Source organism: Desmodus rotundus, chromosome 12 (assembly GCF_022682495.2).
Source record: "Desmodus rotundus isolate HL8 chromosome 12, HLdesRot8A.1, whole genome shotgun sequence".
Taxonomy (NCBI): Eukaryota; Metazoa; Chordata; class Mammalia; order Chiroptera; family Phyllostomidae; genus Desmodus; species Desmodus rotundus.
Window position 1 is genome coordinate 37,421,386 of NC_071398.1, and position 21,422 is coordinate 37,442,807.

At 54.9% G+C, this 21,422-nt stretch overlaps 3 protein-coding genes across 6 annotated transcripts; 2 read left to right on the forward strand and 1 right to left on the reverse strand.

The window, feature by feature from the left end:
* Positions 1-390: 390 nt before the first annotated feature.
* GGN (gametogenetin) lies at positions 391-4,436 on the reverse strand. 3 transcript variants are annotated; one of them, XM_053916085.1, is made up of 3 exons: positions 3,950-4,436; positions 1,393-3,273; positions 391-560 (listed from the first exon to the last, which is right to left on the reverse strand). In XM_053916085.1, exons 2-3 carry the CDS (start codon positions 3,252-3,254, stop codon positions 443-445), a joined length of 1,980 nt encoding a protein of 659 aa, XP_053772060.1. In that variant the 5' UTR covers positions 3,255-3,273; positions 3,950-4,436; the 3' UTR covers positions 391-442. The 3 variants fall into 3 exon arrangements, with proteins under 3 accessions (XP_053772060.1, XP_053772061.1, XP_053772059.1); XM_053916086.1 differs by lacking the exon at positions 3,950-4,436 and adding an exon at positions 3,764-3,928; XM_053916084.1 differs by lacking the exon at positions 3,950-4,436 and having other exon boundaries at positions 1,393-3,928.
* Positions 2,628-14,718, forward strand: SPRED3 (sprouty related EVH1 domain containing 3). Of its 2 annotated transcripts, none has more exons than XM_053916087.1 (7): positions 2,628-2,701; positions 4,832-4,971; positions 6,449-6,629; positions 7,762-7,930; positions 8,028-8,104; positions 10,405-10,551; positions 11,278-14,718. In XM_053916087.1, the coding sequence occupies exons 3-7, from the start codon at positions 6,453-6,455 to the stop codon at positions 11,899-11,901; spliced, it is 1,194 nt and encodes a 397-aa protein (XP_053772062.1). In that variant the 5' UTR covers positions 2,628-2,701; positions 4,832-4,971; positions 6,449-6,452; the 3' UTR covers positions 11,902-14,718. The 2 variants fall into 2 exon arrangements, with proteins under 2 accessions (XP_053772062.1, XP_071075923.1); XM_071219822.1 differs by having other exon boundaries at positions 6,449-6,536.
* Positions 14,719-16,798: 2,080 nt separating this feature from the next.
* On the forward strand, positions 16,799-21,326 carry FAM98C (family with sequence similarity 98 member C). Its single transcript, XM_024577669.4, has 8 exons — positions 16,799-16,959; positions 17,069-17,217; positions 17,296-17,430; positions 17,890-18,101; positions 18,341-18,418; positions 18,507-18,623; positions 18,981-19,148; positions 20,979-21,326. Exons 1-8 carry the CDS (start codon positions 16,895-16,897, stop codon positions 21,120-21,122), a joined length of 1,068 nt encoding a protein of 355 aa, XP_024433437.1. The 5' UTR covers positions 16,799-16,894; the 3' UTR covers positions 21,123-21,326.
* The last annotated feature ends 96 nt before the right edge of the window (positions 21,327-21,422 follow it).

Consider the following 21,422-nt stretch of genomic DNA (forward strand, 5'->3'; position numbering starts at 1 on the left):
GGGGAATGAGACCATCTCATCCTGGGGACCATTGGTTACTGGGTGAATGGAACCTCCATTACTGTTGCTCTAGGTCCAACCTGTATATTTATTTTCTTAAAGATTTTTAGAGGGCAAGGGAGGGAGAAAAGAGAAACATTAATGTGTGGTTGTCTCTGGCTTGTCCCCTGCTGGGGGCCTGGTCCACAACCCAGGCATATGCCCTGACTGGGAATTGAACCGGTGACCCTTTGGTTTGCAGGCTGGCACTCTATCCAGTGGGCCACACCATCCAAGGCCAACCTCCTGGTTTACAGGATGTGGTTCCTGCATGGAGACTCCTGCCCTGCCCTGCCCCACCCCACTCTTTCATTCCTTAGCACATGAAAAGCAGCTAGGCATCTGGATGGTTGGTTATTTTATTGTCAAGAAGGGGAAGATAGAGGCATTGAACAGACTGCGCTCAGTTGGAATGGGTGGCCTGCAAGTCGAAGTGCTCCAGCCCAGCTACTAGGGAGCCAGCCAACTTGATGGTGGCAACCCAGGATGGCTCACTCAGGTGGTTGGTGGGCGTGCTCAGCCTAGAATGAAGGTAGAGTCAGCAGGGTCTGGCTATATGGTCAGGCCCTTACCCCTTTGGGGCTTCACTTTCCTCATCTGCATAGGAACCGTGTCTGAATATTCCATAGACAGTCCAGGGTAGGGCTATATCTAAGCTAAGTAGAAAAGTGGGCTGAGGGTGATGGTGTAACATTCCCTCCCCCTCTCCACTGCCCTGTCCCAGCTGCGCTCCAAGGGTCCAGGCTAGAGGGTCTCCTAGGGATTCAGAATTCTTAGGAGGCAGGGTCAGACGGACTCTGGTGATGAATCCTGAACTTCAGTGTAAGGGGTAACCTGTGAAGTAGTCTGCAGCACAAGGAGTGGGCATCAGTGCCCTCTGGTGGTTAAAACCTTGGGTCCCAGAGGCAAAAAGTTGTCATAGGTGGGAGGGTCGGGTAGGAGTCTGAGGAGCTAGACCTAAGGCTTCCTTTGGAGTCCTGCATTTATATTTGTTTGGTTCAGGGGACAGACATCTCCATTCCCATCCCTGAAAGGTGTAGAACGTGGTCCCTCTTGGTGCTCTTGGGGACAGTGCCAATCGAGGCCCTGAAGAATGTCAACTGGGACCACCTCCCTCCCTGATGGCTCCAGAGTGACAAAAGTAATGAGAGCCAGGGGTCAGTAACAAGGAGCGGACTAAGGTGTTTCCCGTTGGAGCACGGGTAGGTTTGAGATGCAGCCAAGGAAAGGGTCGAGGGTCGCTAGAGGTCCTGAGCAAAAGGGCTGAATGGGGCTCTATCCACTGAAATAGGGTTGGGAACTCAGGAGGAGTATACCGCCCCCCCCCCCCCAAAACCTTCTACCTCCCCTCACCAGGCAGACACGTTGCGCGGCAGGCGGCGATGGCGTGGCTGGTGGCGGCAATAACACTTGCAGGGACAAGAGTTAAGCACCTGGAAGGGCGGCCAGTGGCGCCGGGCACTAGTGGTAGCCGTTCCTGCTGGAGGAGCCCCGCCGCTGCCACTGTCAGTCATGGTAGCTGCAGCCCGTTCGCGAGCACCCTCTCCAGGAGCGCCATCCTCACAGGTCGCGCCCCGAGCAGCACGGGGGCCCTTGTTTCTGCGAGTGCGGGCTTTGATGGGTGGGGGTGGGGGTGGGGGTGGGGGCGCGGGCTGCGATGGTTCGGCCTTAAGAGCTGGAGCTGGGGGTCGGACTGGGGCCGAGTCTGCAGCTAAGGCGAGGGCCAGGCGGGGGGCGGGGGCGGGATCGGCGGGGGACTCGAAGTGGCCTGAGCCTGGGGTGGGCGGGCGCGCTGCAAGCGGCGGTGTCGGCTGGAGCACTGGTGGCTGTGGTGTGGGCGGTGGCGCCGGAGGCGGTGTGGGTGGTGGCGGAGGCGGCGGCAACTCTAGTGGGCTGGGAGCCCCGGGGCGCACGGGCTCGCCATTGGTGGGCGCTGGGAAGATGAACAGAGGCGGCGCCAGCACGGCGGGTGCGGGCCTCCTGGGCCCCGGAGCTGGGTGTACCTGCCCCAGCGGAGGCGGTGGGGAGCCCCAGGGGCCTGAGAGAGCGGCTGAGCGCCGTCTGGGGGCCCCGATGCCTCCGCCAGCCCCGTTGAAGCGGAAGTGGCGTTCAGGACCATCTGTAGGACTCACCCAGTCAAATTTGGGCTTCGAGCCTGGGAAGGTGGCGTAGGGTGGTGGCAGAAGGGCCCGGGCGTAGGACGCAGGTGCCGAGGAGGGCTCAGAGCACCCCTCGCTGTCTCCATTACCGCCCTCCGCTTCTTGGGTCGCCCGAGGGACCTCTCCCGGGGGACGAGCAGCCCCAGGAGCCGGGGGCCCTTGCTTCAGGACCTCGGCATAAGAGATGGCGCCCGGGGCCGCGGCGAAGAGTCCCCTGCCTCCACCTCCACCGAGCGAGACTTTGGCGACTAAAGAACTCGAGGTTGCCGCAGCGGGCAAAGGGGGCCCCGACTTGAAGGTGACTTGACACAGCAGACTCAAGCCGGACTCGGAGGCCGCAGGCTGGGCCATTTCGCCTTCGCCTCCTTGGGGAAGCGCCCCTCCGCAGGCCCCGCCGGCAGTTTGGCGCTCGCTGTCGCGCCGGACCTGGCTTTCTGTGGGGGGTTCGGCAGGTGTGGCCAGAGGAGGACTGATTCTGCTGTCCGAGGGATGTCGATCGAAAGGTGGAGGCTTTTGGTGTTCCAAGGGTGGCAGAGTCGGGGAGGGGGCCCTCGAGACAGGGTCGGAGTCCTCTTCGGTTTGTGGCAGGGCCGGTGGCGGCAGCGGGCGGAGGCTTGGAGGGTCGCCCTGGCCGCGATGGCTTGCCTCCAGCAGACCGCGTATCCGGGGCACCGGAGTGCCCGTGGGTTTTCTCCACTTAGACGGCGCGGGCAGCAGGGTCCCCACGGGGGGCGGGGGTGGTGTGGAGACTGCAGCCGCAGCCGCAGCCGCGGCCGCAGCCACCTCCTCTGAAGGGGGCGTCACTGGCGAGGGCAGCTCTAAGGGCAGGGGCAGGGGTGAGGGTGAGGCCTGGGGCTCCGGGGATACGAGGAGTCCCGGGGGCGCTGAGCTGCCAGGGAACCAAACGCCCAGCCCGCGAGCCAGGCGTCTGGCAGGGGAGGAGGGGGTCACCTCGGGCTCAGCCAAGGACTTCCGGCGGGACTCAGAGGAGCGGTCCGAGGCCTGCTCTTTTCGGGAGCCCCCGCCCGCGGACGACTCCGACTGCACGTTCCCCATTTCTGACGGAGGTCGGGGACTGTGGTCAGAAAAACTAATGCCAGTCAGGCTGCCAGGTCTGTGAGGATCCGACGGGGCTGACTGTACTTGGTCCTCCCATGTCCTCCAAGATCTACTCAGGCACCCGTCTCTAGCTGCGTTCACGTTCCCTGACTCTTGGCGTTCACGCCTTCTTCCCCATGGCCCCATACAGCTGCTGTTCAGACACAGACTCCAACCCCTTAGTTGACTAAGGTTCCATCTCTCCCTGGCTGGTCCCTCAGATCACATCTACACTTTGGCCACGTCCCAGGCTCCAAGACACAGATCTTGCCCCCTTTCCTGTCACGCGGGTCACATCACTCTAAATAGAGGAGTTCAGGCTTCTCTCCCGGCACTCTAACCCCACCCCTACTCTCTGGTCCCGCTGGCTTGTCGGGGAATAGGGCCCCCTCCACACCTACCCAGGTCTGGCCCCCCCTTCCCCTAACATATTACAAGAGTTGTCCTGCTAAGCCATCAGCCCTCACCTTTAACCCTCCCATCTCTCTCTCTCTCTCTGTCGATTATTTGAGGCTCGCCTTCTACCCAGGTAGCGCCAGATCTTCAGGCCTCACTCAAACTTCTCTTCCGGCTGCGGGCCTCAACATCAGGCCACACCCCTTTTCCCCAAGCCCCGCCCTTGGCTCCTCCTTCGCCCAAAGGCTCCCACTCACCGATTCCTCCTGCCCACCAAAGTTCAGACAGTGGCCCCCTGGGCCCAGGGCAGGGCGGGGAACGGCCGTAGCAGAAAATAACCGAAAAGAACGGGTGTGCGGGTGAAGGCAAGTAGGCGAGACAGCGAGGGCAGACCCCGAGATCTAGGCCCCGCCTCTGGCCTCGAGGCCACGCCCTCCAGTCGGACTGCGTGAGCCCGGCCCCTTACAACCTGGATCTTCCTCTGAAATACTTGGGAGTCTCCTTCCCTGCTCCCAGGCCTCCGAGTTCTAGGCCACACCCCTGTAAAACATTCTCCTTCGCCCCTCCCCTTTACAATGCCCCGCCCCTCTGTTAGTCTCTTTCCCAAAGCCCCGCCCATTAGGAACACTGCTACATAGCTTCTCCCTCTTGTATCTCAAGCGCCCAGCCTGTAAAACAATTTACTTCTAAACTCCCAGGACCCTTTCTTCCGGCCCAGAAGCCCATCCACTGTGGACCCACCCCCTCCATGACGCATTCACTTATCTTGCCTTTGGCGCCCTCAGTCTCTCCTTCCTCGGGCCCTCTGACCCCGCCCCCTTGCAGAGGCTCCCTTCTCGCCCCACCCTTTTCAAATCTTGCCAGGCACTTAGCCCCTTCCATTTAGAACCCAAGGCGTAGACCCTTGCGTCTTAAGAACACTGAGACCAGACAATGTACGGACCCCTTCCCCCGCATCCTCAGGGACCAATGACGCGGATGGGTGGAAAAGTAGAGGATCCTCTCTGGGTCCTGAGAAAAAGAGGGCTGGGGGGCTGTTCCTAGGAGACGATGCCGGGCTCTAGGACCCAGCGGGCAAGTACGCCCGCCTCGAGTTTACACCTCCCCCAAGCCGCCCCCTCCCCCCACCCATCTTCCAGGCTCCCCCTCTCTCCCCCCTCGCCCGGGCTCCCGGAGCCGTCTCTAGCGCCGCCGGAGCCAGCGAGGGAGCCTGAACGAACAGGAGGAGGAGGAGGCCACGTCGCCGCAGCTCGGAGCCCGGCCGGAGCCTCCCAGGCAGGTGCCTAGGGGGTCGAGTGGGCGGGGGCTGACAGATCTGTCCTGGTGTGGGGGCGGATAGGACAGCGTTGCACCTCCTGCCCACCCGGGCGCTCCCCAGATCCCGGCTGGAAGGGCAAGGGAGTGGGGGCCCCTAAACTGCATGGCAGCCATTTGGGGTACCAATCTCCATTTGGGGGCCTGGACTTCCCCCGGGGACGCTCCATTCATAAAATTTAGTACAGGACCCTCACCTTTGAGGAACTGTGGGGACCACTCCCCCCGGTAAACGTGTGGGGAGCGTAGGACACCCAGAAATCCCGGTGTCCTATCCTAGCTAGGCCCTGCGGGGGACCCCTGCCCTTTTTCTGTGCTTCACCTGTTGTCGGGGGAGGCGGGCGGACAAAGGAAGCAGAGTCACGTGACTGCTCATTCACAAAATCCCATCCCATTGAGAAAAGGGGGCTGGGGGCGCTCCAGCCGCCCCTTCCTCTGCTGAAGGGCTGGGGAAACCTGGCAGCCTGCAAGTGGGGGAAAGGGCTAGAGCTTGTAGCATGGGTCTTTAAGTCTGGGGCGCCCGGGTCCCTGCGCTAGGCGGTAGTGAGGGGCTGGACAGCGATCTGGATTGCTGGGTGGAGGGCTAAGTCTCCTAAGCTGGGGGCGGGGTAAAATGGTTTTGGTGGATGCTGGGGCGGGGAAGAGGAGGGATCAAACCTCCCCCGTCAATCTCTGCTTTGCCTTCCCTCGGCTGGGGCCTGAGGGAACAGATTTGGTTTTTTGTGAATGAAATGCTCTCTGGATGTGTCTCGATCGTTGGTTTCTGGCTTCCCCTGCTTCCATCTCCCTTTCGGCCTCTCTCTGGCCATTTCTGATTCTCTCCCTGACCATCTCCCGTTACTGGGTGACTCAGTGAGCTTTGCATCCGGTCTCATTCATAAATCCGGGAAGGAGTGGGGGGAAGAGAGCCTGGGTTTCTCACCCAGCTAGTGGCCTGGGCGGCAAGGTGCGGAGGCAGTGTAAGGGGGACTGGAGCTGAATTGATGGGCTCCAAGAAAATACATATGCGCAGGCACCCAGCTGTGAGGGGGAAGGGTGGGTGGGGCTGTGGGTATGAGAAGGAGAGGAGAGAACCGAGAAGGAGATGGGATTGATAGGGGATGAGCAAGAAGGAGAAAGGAAGTGGGAAAGCGAGGTTGTGGGGTACGGATGGGAAAGATGGGGAGAGGGAAGAAATGGGTATGGAGAGAAAAGGTAGATATGGAAAAGGTAGGCATGGGTGAAAAGAGATGACATGAGGGAGAAAGAAGCCATGCTAGAAGAAGGGCCTGGGGAGAGGAGGGAATAGGGGAGAAGGTGGGAATGGAAGGTAAGCTGAGTGTCCGTGGTGAAGGCTGCAGTGGATCCAGATGTGAAAGAAGAAGAGGGGAGATGAGGGCTGGGGGAACACTGAATGGGAGAACAGGATTGGAACTCACCATGCCCTGTCCCCTCACCTCCAGGTACATGGTTCGGGTCCGAGCTGTGGTGATGGCCCGAGATGACTCCAGTGGGGGCTGGCTGCCTGTGGGGGGCGGGGGCCTCAGCCAGGTGAGCGTATGTCGGGTCCGAGGGGCCAGGCCCGAGGGGGGGGCCCGCCAGGGGCACTACGTCATCCACGGGGAGCGACTCCGGGACCAGAAAGTGAGCCACTGTGGGGCATGGGAGTAGGGTGGGGGCATGGGGAAATAGGGAAGTGGGGCTGGGAATGCAAAGGTGAGGTCAGGTCTGCTCCAAGCCTGGGAATCAGACCTGGGTGTGGGATGGAGTTTAGAAGTGAATATCTGTCCTATAGATAAGATTTGGGAGTCTCAGGAACGTTTGTGGTTTTAAGAAGGCCATCCTCCCTGGGACTGTCACAGCAACCTCCTCACTGCTCTTCTTGCCCTGCTCCCTCCCCCACCTCGGTGTGTTCTACAGGGGCTCTGCTAACACCTACTCAGATCATATCCCTCCTCTGCCCAGAGCCCTCTCATGGCTCCGTCTTGTTCATAGATCCTCACCATGAGGCCTTACACTCTTGGCCCCTGTCTGCCCTAAGTATATGGAAGCATTCGGTGGGGGACCATCTGGAAATGTCAAATAGGGTTTACAATCCTATATTTGGGTTCAGCAGGAATATTCTGGGCTGTCTGGCACATTTTGGAAGGACACGGTTGAAGTTTCAGCTAGGAGTGTAGTAGAAAGATCTGGATGGCTTACAAAGTCTTGGGGGAAAGGTTGCATTTTAGAGCAGGGTCAGAAGGAACAATGCGTCAGGATTTGAAATGATGGGAAGGAGTATAGTGATGTTGGGCAAGGACATGAGGGAACATCTAGGGTGTTGAGCATTATGTGGGGAAATCTGTGGGAGTTTGGTAAGAATTTGGGGGCTAGCATTTTGGGAGACTATTGGGGCACTGCGAGGGGATTAACAGTAATATTTTGAGGTGTTTAATAAAGTTTGGGGAGCATTGTTGAGTCAGAAGATGGAATATTGGGTTATGAGAAGAGGGCTAGTGAATTTGTTGAGGCATTCAAGGGGATTTTGGACTCCTATTGGAATATTGGGGTGGGTGTATTGGAAAATGTGGGGATTGAGGAGTTTGGGGGATATTGGAGTATCAGATGTGTACTCAATAAAATTTCAGGGTAGTATTGGCCAGGGCTCAGGGGTATATCTAGGGTTGAGAAATGAGGTTTGTGGGATGCTGGGGTATGCAGAGAGGCCGGGGGTAGAGAGGTCCCAGGCATGGCTGGGTAGAGGTGTCTGACCTGTCTCCCTCCTGCCCCTCAGACCACCTTGGAGTGTCCCCTGAGACCAGGCTTGGTTTACAACAAGGTGAACCCCATCTTTCATCACTGGAGCCTGGGTGACTGCAAGTTTGGGCTGACATTTCAGAGTCCTGCAGAGGCTGATGAGTTTCAGAAGAGCCTGCTGGCTGCACTGGCCGCACTGGGTCAAGGTTAGTGGTGCAGGTGGTAGGCACTGGGGGCCGGGGTGGAGGGGTGGGAGAAGCTGGGGTCCCCATAACTCACTCTCTGCCTCTCTCCCTGCCCCAGGCTCGCTCACCCCCTCCTCCTCCTCCTCTTCCTCTTCCCCTTCCCAGGACACTGCTGAGACCCCCTGCCCTCTGACGGTGAGTCTTCAGGACCAGCTCTGCTGGAAGGGCGGGGTTTATTTCTGTTCTACAAATATTCTTGAGCACCTACTGTGTATCAGGCACCATACCGCATGCTGGGGACAGAAATTTGTGTCCAAACTCTCAGGTCAATTCAATCCCAGTTATGGTAGTTTCTGTTCTATCATGATAGGATGAGTTCACACATTCATATTCAAGAGTTTTTATTGAGCACCTTCAATAAGTAGTGTTTTAGGCACTGGGGATACATCAGTGAGCAAAACAATGTCCCTTTCCTCATGGAGCTTCTCTTTTAGTGTGGAAAGGCAGAAAAAAAATTAAAGAAAGGCAAATTGCAAAAATGAATAAATATTAAAAACAAATTACCCTTGGCTGGTGTGGCTCAGTGGATCAAGAGAATGGAAAGGTTGCCGGTTTGATTCCCAGTCAGAGCTCATACCTGGGTTGTGGGCTAGGTCCCCAATTGGGGGTGTGGGAAAGGCAACCAATCGATGTATCTTTCACACATTGATGTTTTTTTCCCCTCTCTTTCTCCCTTCCTTCCCCTCTCTCTAAAAATAAATACTTTTTTTTAAGTAAATGGATAAACAAGTTAATGACAAGTCATCCTTTTAATTTCTCAGGATACACACCTTGGAGTCATCCTTGACTCCTCTCTTTGTTTATGCCCCTCATCTAATCTGTCAGCAAATATTGGCTTCACTTTCAAAAGGTCAGACTCTGTCTCCCCCCTGGTAACTGCCCAACCTCGTCCCCCAACTAGACCATCCCACCAGCTTCTCGTTGCCAGCTCCCTCCACCCGCACCACATCTCCTGCTCGCTGTCCCCACACACAGCCAGAGTGACCCTGTTGACATCTGGGTCAGATCATGGCCATCCGCCACTCAGAGTCCTGCCAGGGCTCCATCTGACTTTGTAAGGACAAAGTCCTTACAGTGGTACTGAGACCCCACACCATCTGGCCCCCTCTTATTCTCCCTCTTTCTTACTCTGCTTTAGCCACACTGACCTCCTCACTGTTACTCCAAAGGGCAGGTACAGTACTATCTCAGGGGCTTTGCACTGGCTGGTCCTTCTGCCTTGGAACACTCTTCCCCTAGATTTCCACATGGTTCATTCCCTTATCCTTCAGGGCTTTCCGCACATGTCACCTTTTCTCTAAGGCCCTCCCTGAGGAACTTGTTTAAAATTGCAATCCTCTAATGCTTCTTATCCTGTTCTAATTTTTTCCCAGCTTCTAAGATATTTTCCTTACTTTCTTTCCCACTAGACAATTTTCTTGTCTATTAGTTTTACTCTCATTCTCCTATGCTAGAATGTTAGCTCCTGGAGGGCAAGGATCTTTTCTTGCTTTCTTGCTGCATCTCCAAGGCTTAAAACAGGGCTGGTAGGTATACAGTAGGTGTTCAGTAAAGGTGTGTTGAATAAATTTCTTGAATCAATAAATGCACAGAATGTCCAATGCGATTTGGCATTTGCTAGGGACAGTGGGAGTTGCCTGAGAACACTGAGGAACAAAACTGGTTCCCTGGGCAGACCAGGGGGACTCACAGGGTAGTAATGCAAGATTCAGGTGGGTCTACAAAAGTCACATAGACAGTTCTTGATTATTGAGCCCTTACTCGGAAGAGATGCCGTGCCTTCCATGCTCCATCTCACATCCTCACAACAGCCTTTGTGGACCTGGCACGTTGTGGGTGCTCAATGAATGGCTATTGGAGATAGTAAACGGATGAGGTAGGAATGATTCCCAAGTTACAGAAAGGAAACTGAGGTCTGAGAAGTGGTGTTTCACCTTGTAAAGGACCGAGCTTGGTCCAGATGGGAAGGAACACATTCCAGGTGGGTGACTGTGCCCCAATAAAGGTGTGGCGGGCATGAGGCAAGAAGGCAGCGATCTGGCCAAGGGAGAGGGCTTCTGAGAAGGGATAGAGGTGATCTGATGTTCTGTAGGCTGGTGAGCTGAGCAGATAAGGGGTGGGGAAGGTCAAATAATAGTAACAATAACCATTTCCAGCTCTTCCTAAATATCAGGCATGTGTTATTCCCTTTACAGTGGGTCCTAACCACAGACTTATGAATAGACATCATGATCCCCATTTTACAGAGGAGGAAACTGAGGCTCAAAGAAATGAGCTCACTTGCTGGAGGCCACAAAAACAGTCAGAGGCAGAGCTGGAGTTTGAATCCAGGCCTGTGTGGCCCCAGAGCCCTCGCATGAAATGGGAGGGGGGTCTATGTGAGGGCATCTGCTGGGCTGAGCTGGGCCAGCTCTGAGGCTGCCAATCTCCTCCAGTCCCACGTGGACAGCGACTCCTCCAGTCACAGCCGCCAGGAGACCCCTCCCACCACCGCTGCAGCTGCGGCCCCCACAGTCATCGTGGAGTCAGCTTCTGGCTTTGGGCTGGCCACGCCTCCTCAGCTCCGAAGGCCCTCCGCTCAGGTGTGCCCTCTGACCCCCTGCGGAAGTCTGGGGCTCCCCATGGGGTCTGGGTCCCAGAGTGGGCTGGAACTGAGGCTTCAGAGAGGGGAGAAACTGCAAACATCCTAAGGGATGGCTGGCCTGCGTTAATGGGTGGGGTAGGGATGGGAGCCTGTAGGTCTAGGTTCCTCGAAGGGTTGGGTGAGAACCCTCTGTGCCTCCTGCGATCCTAGAGATTTTGGATTGTTCTGAATTCCAGAGGGGTTTGGGAGACGACTTAGACAATGAATTCTAGTATATTAGGGGATTTCTGGTGCTCAGTGAAGTTCTTTGGACTGCTTAATTTATGAGGTTGGGGGCAAGATGGGGTTGGGCATCCCAGGGGATAAAAGGGATCTGGTGACCCCACGCTTGCCTTCTGAAGGAAGAGATGGTTGCGGTCCAGACTTGGATCTGAGTGTAGAGGAGTCTAGGGGCTGGGACTCCTGCATTTTGAGAGAGAACGGGACTGGGGCCTGGACTAGATCCTTAAGATGTGGGCTGGATTATTCTGTCTGTCCCTAGATTTCCTCTTGTCCTTGGGAGAGGAGAGGGCTAGCGGTTTGGAAGTCATTCTCGCACGAATGAAGCCTGTGGCAGGGTCTTCGGGTTTTCAGGTTTTCTGAGACGGATGGATTGGGATTGTGGTGTGATATGGGGCGATCACAGACCCCCGCTAACAGGTTCTCCTGTCCCTTCATCTCGCAGAGTTACCCTCCGCTCTTACCCTTCACGGAGTTTCCGGAACACTCAGAGGCCCTGGGCGGGGCAGGGGGCCTTGGCTGGGGCGGCCGCGGCTATGAGGATTATCGGCGCACAGGGCTGCCTGCGCCCCTCACCCTGTCCACCTGCGTTGTACGCTTTGCCAAGACTGGCGCGTTGAGGGGTGCAGCCCAGGGGTCCCCAGCCGCCCTACCCGCACCTCTCACAGAGACTGTGCCCCCAGCTCCTGCCAAAGCGTCCCCGGAGGCGGAGGAGGCAGCGCGCTGTGTGCACTGCCGAGCGCTCTTCCGCCGCAGAGCCGATGGGCGCGGTGGTCGCTGCGCGGAGGCCCCAGACCCTGGTCGCTTGCTGGTGCGCCGTCTCAGCTGCCTGTGGTGCGCAGAGAGCTTGCTCTACCACTGCCTATCTGACGCTGAGGGCGACTTCTCGGACCCTTGCGCCTGCGAGCCGGGCCACCCACGCCCCGCTGCGCGCTGGGCTGCTCTGGCCGCACTCTCCCTGGCGGTGCCCTGCCTCTGCTGCTACGCACCCCTGCGCGCCTGCCACTGGGTTGCGGCCCGATGCGGCTGCGCTGGCTGCGGGGGTCGCCACGAGGAGGCTGCACGGTGAGGATGGCCTGGTGGGTCCGGTCTCCAGAACGAGGACCCCAAGTTGAGGGTCCAGGACCCTGGACTCCATTCGGACCCAACACCCAAATCTAGGCACACCCGGAACTTGGAGCTCGAGTTTGGATTGAGAGACCCCAGACCTGGAACCTGGACCCCAAATCTAGGATTGAGGGATCCTAGGCCCACCTTCATTGGGCTGTCTGCCCAAGAGGTCCCAGGCATCCTGAGTTCTGGCGTCCTCATCCCGTTGTCCCCCTCCCGCTGTGGCCCAGACTGTGGAGACACCAGGCATTCCCCAGCTTCACACCTCAGGCAGGCCTGGGAGCACACGGATCCCTGACGGAACCCTCAGATTACAGCCCCAGAATTAGTCAGGAGTTGCCAATACCTGACCCTGCCTGTGTACAATTACTCCCAGATCTTGAGATCACAGGACCTAGAACCACCCCAAATGGTCCCTGAATACTCACCTAAAACCTGAGGCACCCATATCTGAGGTATTCTTGTAGCTCTAGGACCCCTGAGACACTGAGACCTCTTAAGATGACCTGGGTCCTTGGATGCACTCAAACAGATGTTCTCTGACCAAAGTGGCTTGGGAGAACCATCTTGGACCACCCCCCATCCAGACATTAGACTCCAAGATGCTCTGGGAGCCAGGGATCAAAGACTGCTTTAGACCTAAGTCCCCCTATCCCCCCAGCCAGCCAGTGTTCCCAGGAGCTTTGGATCTCATCTAGAGGACGCTGAGGTATCTAGCACTTTCAGATTAGGACCAAAGGCCACCGACACCTCAGGGCCCAAGACACTGGTCCCAGAATCCTCAGATATCCCTCTTGGACTTGGATTTCAAGCCCCGAAATGCCCTGGAATCTTTGGCTGCTTGGTACCCACAGAACCCCAATCCCCTAACAGCTGGAAGCCCAGCTCCCAGAAGATGGGATGTTCATGACAACCCAGACCTCTGTCCCATTGGTCCCCAGTCCCTGGGTGACCCCAAGGTGCTTTAGAAGCACTGGATCCAAGACCCCAAGGTGCCACCGACCCTTCAAATTCAGGGCTCAAGCCTATACAGCATTGGGATTATCCCTGACCCAAGACCGTGGCCCCTCCATACCAGAGACAAGTCTGAGGTGCCCCAGGACCCTAGCACCCTCAGATCTGATTTCTTGGGACTCAAAACCTCTCTAGCCTGATATACCCTGAGACTTGCTGCCCCTTGAATTCTGCTGTTCGTAGGTCCCTGCGACCCCAAGATCCCAGATTCTGGAGTTCTAGTCCTAAGGGCCCCACCCATGTCCCCAGCATCCTACAGAACTATCCCTTTACCCCTGGGGGAAAACCCACCTTCTTGAGCTCATGCTGTTGAACTCCAGGGCCAATGAGAGTTTCCCCACTCCCATCTCTAGGATCCAACACTGCCTTCGATGATTGTGCAGGCTGTTCATTAAAGGCACAGTGCCAAGGTGGTGAGTGGGCTGGAATACACACCACACTGATGGCCACACTGTGCCCTTAGAGGAAGCTGTGCATTTTTCTAAATTACACAAAGGCACGTTTTGGGCTAGCTATAGCTCTGCTGGTGTACACACACTGTCCCCTGTTTCATGGCCCTCGGAGACCCCTCTTCAAGGGAAGGGGGGATTCCACAGTCTTTTCCCTGATTGGAATAGGACTTCCAGGGTCCCTCAAATCTAAGGTCCTGAATGGGTTCAGGGAGAGGAGTCAAAGTCTTGGAGCAAGACGATCTCAGTGTTGTGTGGGCTTGGGACCTGCATCTGGTCCCAAGTATCTGGAAATGTGCGCTGACCTTTCTTTATTACTCATACTTGGGTGAGTTTGTGGAGATTCAAGGGATAGATCAAAGGGGCCAGAAGGATGGATAGAACCTTCTGTCTCTTCCTTTAAATGTTTAACTATTGCATCTGAAACCTGTGAGATTCAGCTCTCCCAACCAAGCCCTGGGAGAGGTGAGGAAAAGTGGGAGAGACCCTCCCATCCACACTCTGCCCAGCTCTCATCATTGTCAGACTCACTAGAGCTGAGGGCAGAGGGACTGGGGGCCGGGGCACCCTGGGTCCCCATTCCCTTCTCTGTGTCTCAGTCTTCTGTGGTGGGCGGGGGGAAGCTCCATTCTTAACCTACCTCGTTTTGGGGAGGGGTGGGACAGGGGACCAGAGTGCTGTAAGGTGCTGTGGGATCTGCAGATGAAGCGGTGGGGGCTGGGGGAAGGCCCCCTCAGCACCTCTCCCAGGTCTCCCAGTCCTGCTCCCTGAAGATACCCACCTCTGATCCATGAATTCTCTTCATCACCCCCAAATCAGGGGTGCATGGAGAGTGGACCCTGGGATCCAGGAAGACCTCAGACCCTGGAGCCCCCAAGCCTGATTTCCCAGCTGCTTGCCCCTCAGATTGGATACTTGGCCTCCAGACTTAGGGGAGGCACTCTGACATTTATCTTCCTGATCTTGATTCCAAGCCAGTCTGTGACCTCAAAATTGTTATTGTCGGTGCAGGTTGAAGTGGTGGGGGAGCCAAGGACCCAGCCTTGTCATACGGGGAGAGGGCATGAGATACTCGCTCCAAGAAATATCTTCGACAAAGACTCAGCTTGTGTTCTTTATTTGTGCCAACGTGCCCCACCCACTCGTCTTGGGACTCAGACCTCTCTATACTGATACTCCCTGAGACCTGCTGCTCCATGAATCCTGCTGTCCACAAGCCCCTGAGACCCCAAACCAGTCTCCTTCCTGATTGTCTTCTCCTTCCCATCCTTGTCCCAAGAAGACCCTCCAGCTGAGTTTATGCATTCCATCAAGTACATTTATTGAGCACCCACTGTATGTCAAGCCTTGTTCTAGGCTCTGTAGATAAAGCAGTGAACAGAACACAAAAATAATTTCCTACAAATTGTTTATGAACTTGACAGTGAAGGAGACAAATAAATGACATGTTCAAATGATATGCACTATAAAGAGAAAGTGGAGATGAGGCATGAAGTCCATCTTAGCTAGGGTGGTCAGATTAGGCTTCCCTGAAGAGCATTTGAATTAAGCCCTGAGGAAGTCCTGTGGATGTCTGTGGGAAGAGCTCTGCAGGTGAAGGGAAGAGTCGGTGAAAAGCCCTGAGGGAGGACCATGTCTGGTAAGTCTGAGGGACATCAAGGGAGCCAGAGTGCCTGGAGGAGAGGAAGGAGGAGGGTACTTACGAGATGAGGGCATATGTGTGGGACCCTGTAGGCCATTGCATGGACTTTGGTGTTCACCCTGAGTGAGACAGAGCTACAGGAAGGCTCCAAATAGGGGACGGACGTGGGATGACTTAAGTGTTCACAGGTTCCCTCTGGCTACCTGTGGGCAACAGACACCGGGGAGGGAGGAGGCTGCTGTGATGGTCCTGGGAGAGACAATGGTACACAGGACCAGGCCGAGGGCAGTAGAGATGGTAAGAAGTATTTTGAAGGTAGAGTCCATAAATTCTGATAGAAGTTTGATATAAAGAGAGAGAGAAGTCAAGGTTATGACTCCAGAATTTTGGCTTGAGCAATTTTTAATGTTTTTTAAATTTATTTTTAGAGAGAGAGGAAGAGAGGGGAAAAGAGAGACGGAAACATCAGTGTGTGGTTGCCTCTCACATGCCCCCTACTGAGGACCTGGCCTGAAACCCAGGCGTGCGCCCTGACTGGGAATCAAACCGGCAACCCTTTGGTTCTCAAGCAGCACTGAATCCACAGAGCCGCACCAGCTGGGGCTAATGTTTTATTAAGGTCACCTGAAGACCTCCTGAGTACCTGGCCTTGGGGTAGACAGGACTGAGGACGAATCAGGTTAAGGGTGTACTCTACCCTTGAGGAAAAAATTCTGGCCTTTGTTCTTCCCTGAGTCTCAATACCTAGCACCCTCCCACACACACCCACACACCCACACACACATAACCCTGGGATCCCAGCAGAATTATCTAGGAACTACTGGAGACCAGAATAAGAGTTGTATGAGATTAAATCTTAAAAAATTTTAACAGCAACAAAACACTAACAGTACTAACAGTAGTATAGGTTAAGCGGTTAAAAGCATCGACTTTAGAAGGAGATCTGAATTTGAGTTCTGGTACCACCACATATGCAGTGTGACTTATCCTCTCTGGAACTCAGGCAAATGGAAGTAAGATATTTGGCCCAGTGACACACAGGAAATGCTCAATATATGTTATTACTGAATACCACTTATGTGTTTACTAAGCATTTACATGCAGGACTCTAACCCTCACAACTCTTTAAGAGGTATTATTATCCCCTTTATAGGATAGGAAGGAATTTGACAGGGACACATGTGGTGAGTGGTGGATTCAGATCCTGAACATCCTTGGTTTGACTCCTAGGGTGCCATCTCTCAATCACGATGGTACTTGCTCCCTCTCCAAGGCCTGGGAGGCAGAGTGGTGAAATCCAACAGGTGCGTTGTGGTCGCTGAGGAGGGCTTCTGCAGGGCAGTGGGCGAGGGGGGCGGTGAATGGTAAGCTAGGCTTTCTGGGTCCCTGACGTAACTCCAACCCTAAGCAGGGAAGGAGAAAACGAGTTTATAGGTTTGGAGTGGAGCTGGGAGAACACTTGGTTGAGGGTGCTTTAAAAGCAGAGGGTATCTGAGGCAGGCTGAGGAAAAGAAAACCGAAGTTACTTCTACGTTGCGAAAGGAGCGACATCCGCTGGTTTGTCGCGACAGCGGGGATCCTGAACTCCCGCTGTGGATTTTCGGAGTCCGGAGGGCTTCTAGGGCCCTGACTGGCTACCAAAAGAGGCGGCGCTCTAAGTTTCGGCGCAGGCGGACCTGGGGGCGGGTTCTGCCTCCCCCTGCGACAATGGGAACGCCAAAGGCCCTTCGCGAGAGGACGCTATTGGTCGGTTACAGTTGCTGTGGCCTGGATCGCCAGCAGATCCTGGGGTGGGGCCTCCCGGCGACCGGCAGGGGGCGCGCGCCCGGCGAAGAGGCATCGTTTCCATGGAGGGGGCAGAGGCCGGTGCACACGAGGGGGCCGCTGTGGCCCGGGACCTGCTGGCCCTGGGGTAAGGGGCGTGTGGTGTGGCTGGGGGCAGTGCTGGAAAGAGCCATTTTGCCCTCAGAAATTCTTAAGACTTCCCCCCATTCCCTGTCGTTGCCTCGGCGCCACCGCAGGTATGAGGACTTTTGCGGGGCTGTGGCGCTGGGCCCATCCTGCCCAGACTTCAGGGCGCTGTGCCTGCGGCTGGTGGCGGAGCTGGCGACTCTGGGTGTCTTGGAGCGGCGGCGAGAGGAGGGCGCGGAGGCGCTGAGCGCCGGCGAAGGTACGTGTGGAGTGGCAGGCCCACAGGTGGGGAGCCCGGGTGCCGCCACCGCGCCCTGAAGCCTCTCGCCTCCCGCAGGCTCCGGCGCTGAGGAGGAATTTCTGCGACAGTTAGCCGGCCTGCTACGGGAGCTGCACTGCCCGGACCGCGCACTCTCCGGCGGAAATTGTGCGACCGCGCTGCGGGAGCCGGGCGCGTGCTTGCGCCTGCTGCGTGAGCGGGGGACGGCCCTGGATGCGGAAGTGGGCGAGGCTTCAGCCTCAAGAGCCAGGGGAAGGGGAGGTGGACTCAGTACCTTGAGGTGGAGCCAGGATTTTCCCGGAGGGGCGTGGTCAAAATGTACAGGCCCACGAGGGGGCCGTGGTGGGTGGGGTTAGTACCTTGGAGCGGGTTTAGGTCTCTGAGCTGAGCGGGATTAGAATTTTTATGGGATGGTCTTGAAGCTCAAGTGGGTTGGGTTAGATGTAGCCAAGCAGGTGGTCTTTAGATGGGAGGTTCGAATTCGAGGAGGGGGCTGGGTCTCGAAGTGGGTGGAGATTATTCTGGAGCTAGAGCCAGGGTCCTAGGTGGGCGGAACTGGAAGGGAGGTATTGAAGCTGCTGGAGCTTTTTGACCCAGGTGGGTGGTCTGGTACGGTTCTTAGAATTCACTTCTCCCTTTCCCTACTTTTAGGTTTTCTCTGCACAGAGCTCCAGGCTTCCCGCCTCCTCCGCCTGCGTCCCCGGCGGGATTCCAGCCCAGCGGAGGCCCCACCTGGTGGAGAAGGGTCTGAGGAGGGAGCTGGCATGGTTCAGGAACTGGTCCTTACCCTCCAAGCCCTGGGGCTGCCCAGACCCACTCTGGGGACTCTCGCCAGCAGGCTGCTGCAGGATATCCATGCTAAGGTAGAGAGCAAGAGCCTTCTTCGCACCAGGTTCACCCCAACTTCCTCGCAGGTGGAGAGCCCTTTCTCTTAAAAAGGCTCTGGGAGGAGAATGCCCTAGCCACTGCTGTTTTCTAGAGCCGTGACTGCCATTCTTGATTCCGTGGCCTGGGTCCTCGGTTTTGTGGAGAACTGGGGTCCACGGAGAGTTCTCACAGTTTTCTTACAGTCCAGTCAGCCTCAGACTCCTTCTCCCATCAGGTCTCAGAGCTGCTGCCTTCCCTGCCCCCAGGGTCCCTGCAGCCCCTTCTCAGCTACCCGCTGGACACACCCAGATGGGTAAGATTGCGTATGGCTGTATGTGTATGGCTCATTCGAGATGGGAGGGAGAAGGGCTCCCTGGCATAACCAAGACCTTTTTCCCCAGGAAGTCTTGGAGTCTCTGTGTCAAAGCCTACGAGGTCAGTACTGTTGCCGCCGCTGCCTCCTCCTCAAGCGCCTGGACCTCACAACATCTGCATTCCACTGGAGTGATCGGGCAAAGGTGTTGGCATAGGACCCTGGCAGGAGCAAGGAGGCCCAGTGGAGGGAGCTTACCCCTTCAGGGAGGAGGAATTAGGGTCAGGAATGTTATCCTATTGCAGGTTCTGAGGCCCAGGACATGGTAGAATCTTGTGAAGCTGGGGCTCTAGAATATCAGGGCCTCCGGGACATTCTAGATTCCAGGGGCCTAAGGCATTCTAGAATTCCCAGCTCTGAGTTAGGAGTGTCATCAGAGCTATACCCTAAATAACAGAGTTATTTAGAGGAACTGAGTGAGGAAGAAATGCTTCCAAAATGAGAGATCTCTTGACTGGCTCTTGGGCACCTTCTCCATGTCCTCTCAACCCCCACCCCCCAGGCCCAAGGGGAGGCCATGAAGGCAGTGCTCATCCCAATTCGAAAGACTCTGACCCCAGAAACGGATGTCTCCATCGCACACGTCCTGGCTGCCCGAGCTGACATGTCTCGTCTTGTGCCAGCCACGAGCAAGTCTGCCCGTCAAGGGACCTGCTGTGCCATCAACAAGGTGGGCACCTGGCAGGGGAAGGGCCCTAGCGTTTTTGGCTTTCAAACTGGCCTTTCAGCCTTTACCCTGGCTCAGCCTTGTCCACTCTTGCTTGGGTTCCTGGCCTCTGGACTCATCACCTCTAAACCATCCTTTCCACATGGCAGTTAGAAGGCTATTTCTAACTCAGAAATTTGACCATTCCCCACCCCCCACCAGCTCAAAACCCTCCTGTGGCTCCCTAGTGCCTCTTCAAAACAAAGTCCAACTGAGCCCCCACCCACCACCTTTCCAGCTTTGGCTTAAACTCCTCCGCCAACACTCACCCTGTCTCTTTTATTAATTTCTAGTCACTTTTAAAGCAAAATATCTTTTTAAATGATTACGTATTTGGACTCATACATTGCTGCTTAAATAGTCTTGTACTTATGTGAAAAAACATTAGGGAATTAAGGTCTAGCACAGCAGAGTGCCGTAAAATTAAAGAAAAAATGTATTTGCTTTAAGGAAATATGGTCAGTAAATAATATTATAAGTGATGCACAAGTGATGGGTATTTAGAAAAAAACACTCATTATACAAAGCCCAGCTATGAAATAGACAGACGTTGAGGAGTCCTGTTACTATTGGTGGAGACTTGGACCTTTGCCAACACTCTCACTTTTACTTCCCTCTTGCAAAGGTCCCTGGAACCCAGTTTGAAAGCTCCAGGCCTGTATCTCCCACCAGTCCAGGCCCCCAGAGCCTCCTACCCATTGTACCCAAATAGTTAATATCTGCCATTTTTTTTAAGGTTATATTTTATTGATTCTGCTATTACAGTTGTCCCAACTTTTTCCCCTCTGCCCTCTCCACCCACCACCCTCCACTCCCTCAGGCAATCCCCCCGCCATCATTCATGTCTGTGGGTCATGAGTATGTTCTTTGGCTACTTCATTTCTGATACTGCGCTTTACGTCTGCCTGGGTTTTCTGTAACTACCTATTTGTACTTTTTGATCTCACTTCTTCATCCATTTTCCCATATCCCCCTCCCATCTGGCAACCATCAAAATGTTCTTCATGTCCATGATTCTGTCTCTACTTATTTGCTTAGTTTGATTTTTAGATTCAATTGTTGATAGATATGTATTTATTGACATTTTATTGTTCATAGTTTTGATCTTCTTCTTTTTCTTAAATAAGTCCCTTTAACATTTCATAGAACAATGGTTTAGTGATGATGAACTCCTTTAGTTAGTTCTTGCCTGGGAAGCTCTTTATCTGCCCTTTGGTACTACATGATAGCTTTGCTGGATACAGCAGTCTTGGCTGTAGGTCCCTGCTTTTCATGACTTTGAATATTTCTTGCCAATCCCTTGTAACCTGCAGTTTCTTTTGAGAAATCAGCTGACAGTTTCATGGGAACTCTCTTGTAGGTAACTAACTGCTTTTCTCTTGCTGCTTTCAAGATTCTCTCTTTATCTTTAATCTTTGGCATTTTAATTATGATGTGTCTTGGAGTGGGCCTCTTTGCATCCATCTTGTTTGGGACTCTCTGTGTTCCAGGAGTTGCATGTCTATTTCCTTCATCAAATTAGGGAAGTTTTCTTTTGTTATTTTTTCAAATACTTTAAGTCTGCAGTTGTCAGACTTCATTTAACTCGATTTCTGACAGCTTGCGTGATGGTGGTTCTATATTTTAGTTGTAATTTTGATGTGGTTGTGTGAAGAGGTGAGCCATGTCTGCCTACACTGCCATCTTGACTGGAAGTCTGCCCTTCCTTTTTTAACCTCATTCTTCCCTTGGCTCTCTGGCCCCCTCATCCAAGATATGTTTCTTCTCTGAAACTCAAATCTAATTAACTCTCAGGTGCTCATGGGCAACATGCCAGACCGAGGGGGCCGCCCAAATGAGTTAGAAGCTCCTATGCCCAGCTGGCAGAGCAGAAGAGAGGATGGAGGCAGTCGGAAGGCAGGCCGCCAGTGCTGGGGCCGCAAGAAGAAGAAGAAATAAAGGAGGACAGGTGGCTGGGGCAGGGGCCTTTAGGAGTTGCTGACACCATTGGTAATATCTGGGGAGCCAATGTGAGGGTTTTCTTGGCACCTGGCAATGAAGCCCCACGTACCATGTTCCTGAGGCCCCAAATGTCCATCCCCCATCTACTATTTAACACCAAGGACTGTGTTCTCTGGAAAATAAATTTAATTTGTAACAGCTATAGGACCTGTCTTTGTGGGGGCCAGGTTAGGGGGTACGTGGATTTGAAGAGGAATAGGGGTCTCAGTCCTTTGGGTCTAAATAGGCACCTGGCAC

What these genes read in the sequence shown, in the direction of transcription:
- GGN (XM_053916084.1), bottom strand. Translation starts at nt 3,443, where the DNA reads ATGGGGCCATGGGGAAGAAGGCGTGAACGCCAAGAGTCAGGGAACGTG. An exon ending in CCGCGCAACGTGTCTGCCTG is followed by an intron (nt 561 to 1,392) that starts GTGAGGGGAGGT and finishes CCTTCATTCTAG; the next exon opens with GCTGAGCACGCCCACCAACC.
- SPRED3 (XM_053916087.1), top strand. Translation starts at nt 6,453, where the DNA reads ATGGTTCGGGTCCGAGCTGTGGTGATGGCCCGAGATGACTCCAGTGGG. An exon ending in AGCGACTCCGGGACCAGAAA is followed by an intron (nt 6,630 to 7,761) that starts GTGAGCCACTGT and finishes CCTGCCCCTCAG; the next exon opens with ACCACCTTGGAGTGTCCCCT. An exon ending in AGACCCCCTGCCCTCTGACG is followed by an intron (nt 8,105 to 10,404) that starts GTGAGTCTTCAG and finishes AATCTCCTCCAG; the next exon opens with TCCCACGTGGACAGCGACTC.
- FAM98C (XM_024577669.4), top strand. Translation starts at nt 16,895, where the DNA reads ATGGAGGGGGCAGAGGCCGGTGCACACGAGGGGGCCGCTGTGGCCCGG. An exon ending in CGCGTGCTTGCGCCTGCTGC is followed by an intron (nt 17,431 to 17,889) that starts GTGAGCGGGGGA and finishes CCCTACTTTTAG; the next exon opens with GTTTTCTCTGCACAGAGCTC. An exon ending in ACTGGAGTGATCGGGCAAAG is followed by an intron (nt 18,624 to 18,980) that starts GTGTTGGCATAG and finishes CCCACCCCCCAG; the next exon opens with GCCCAAGGGGAGGCCATGAA.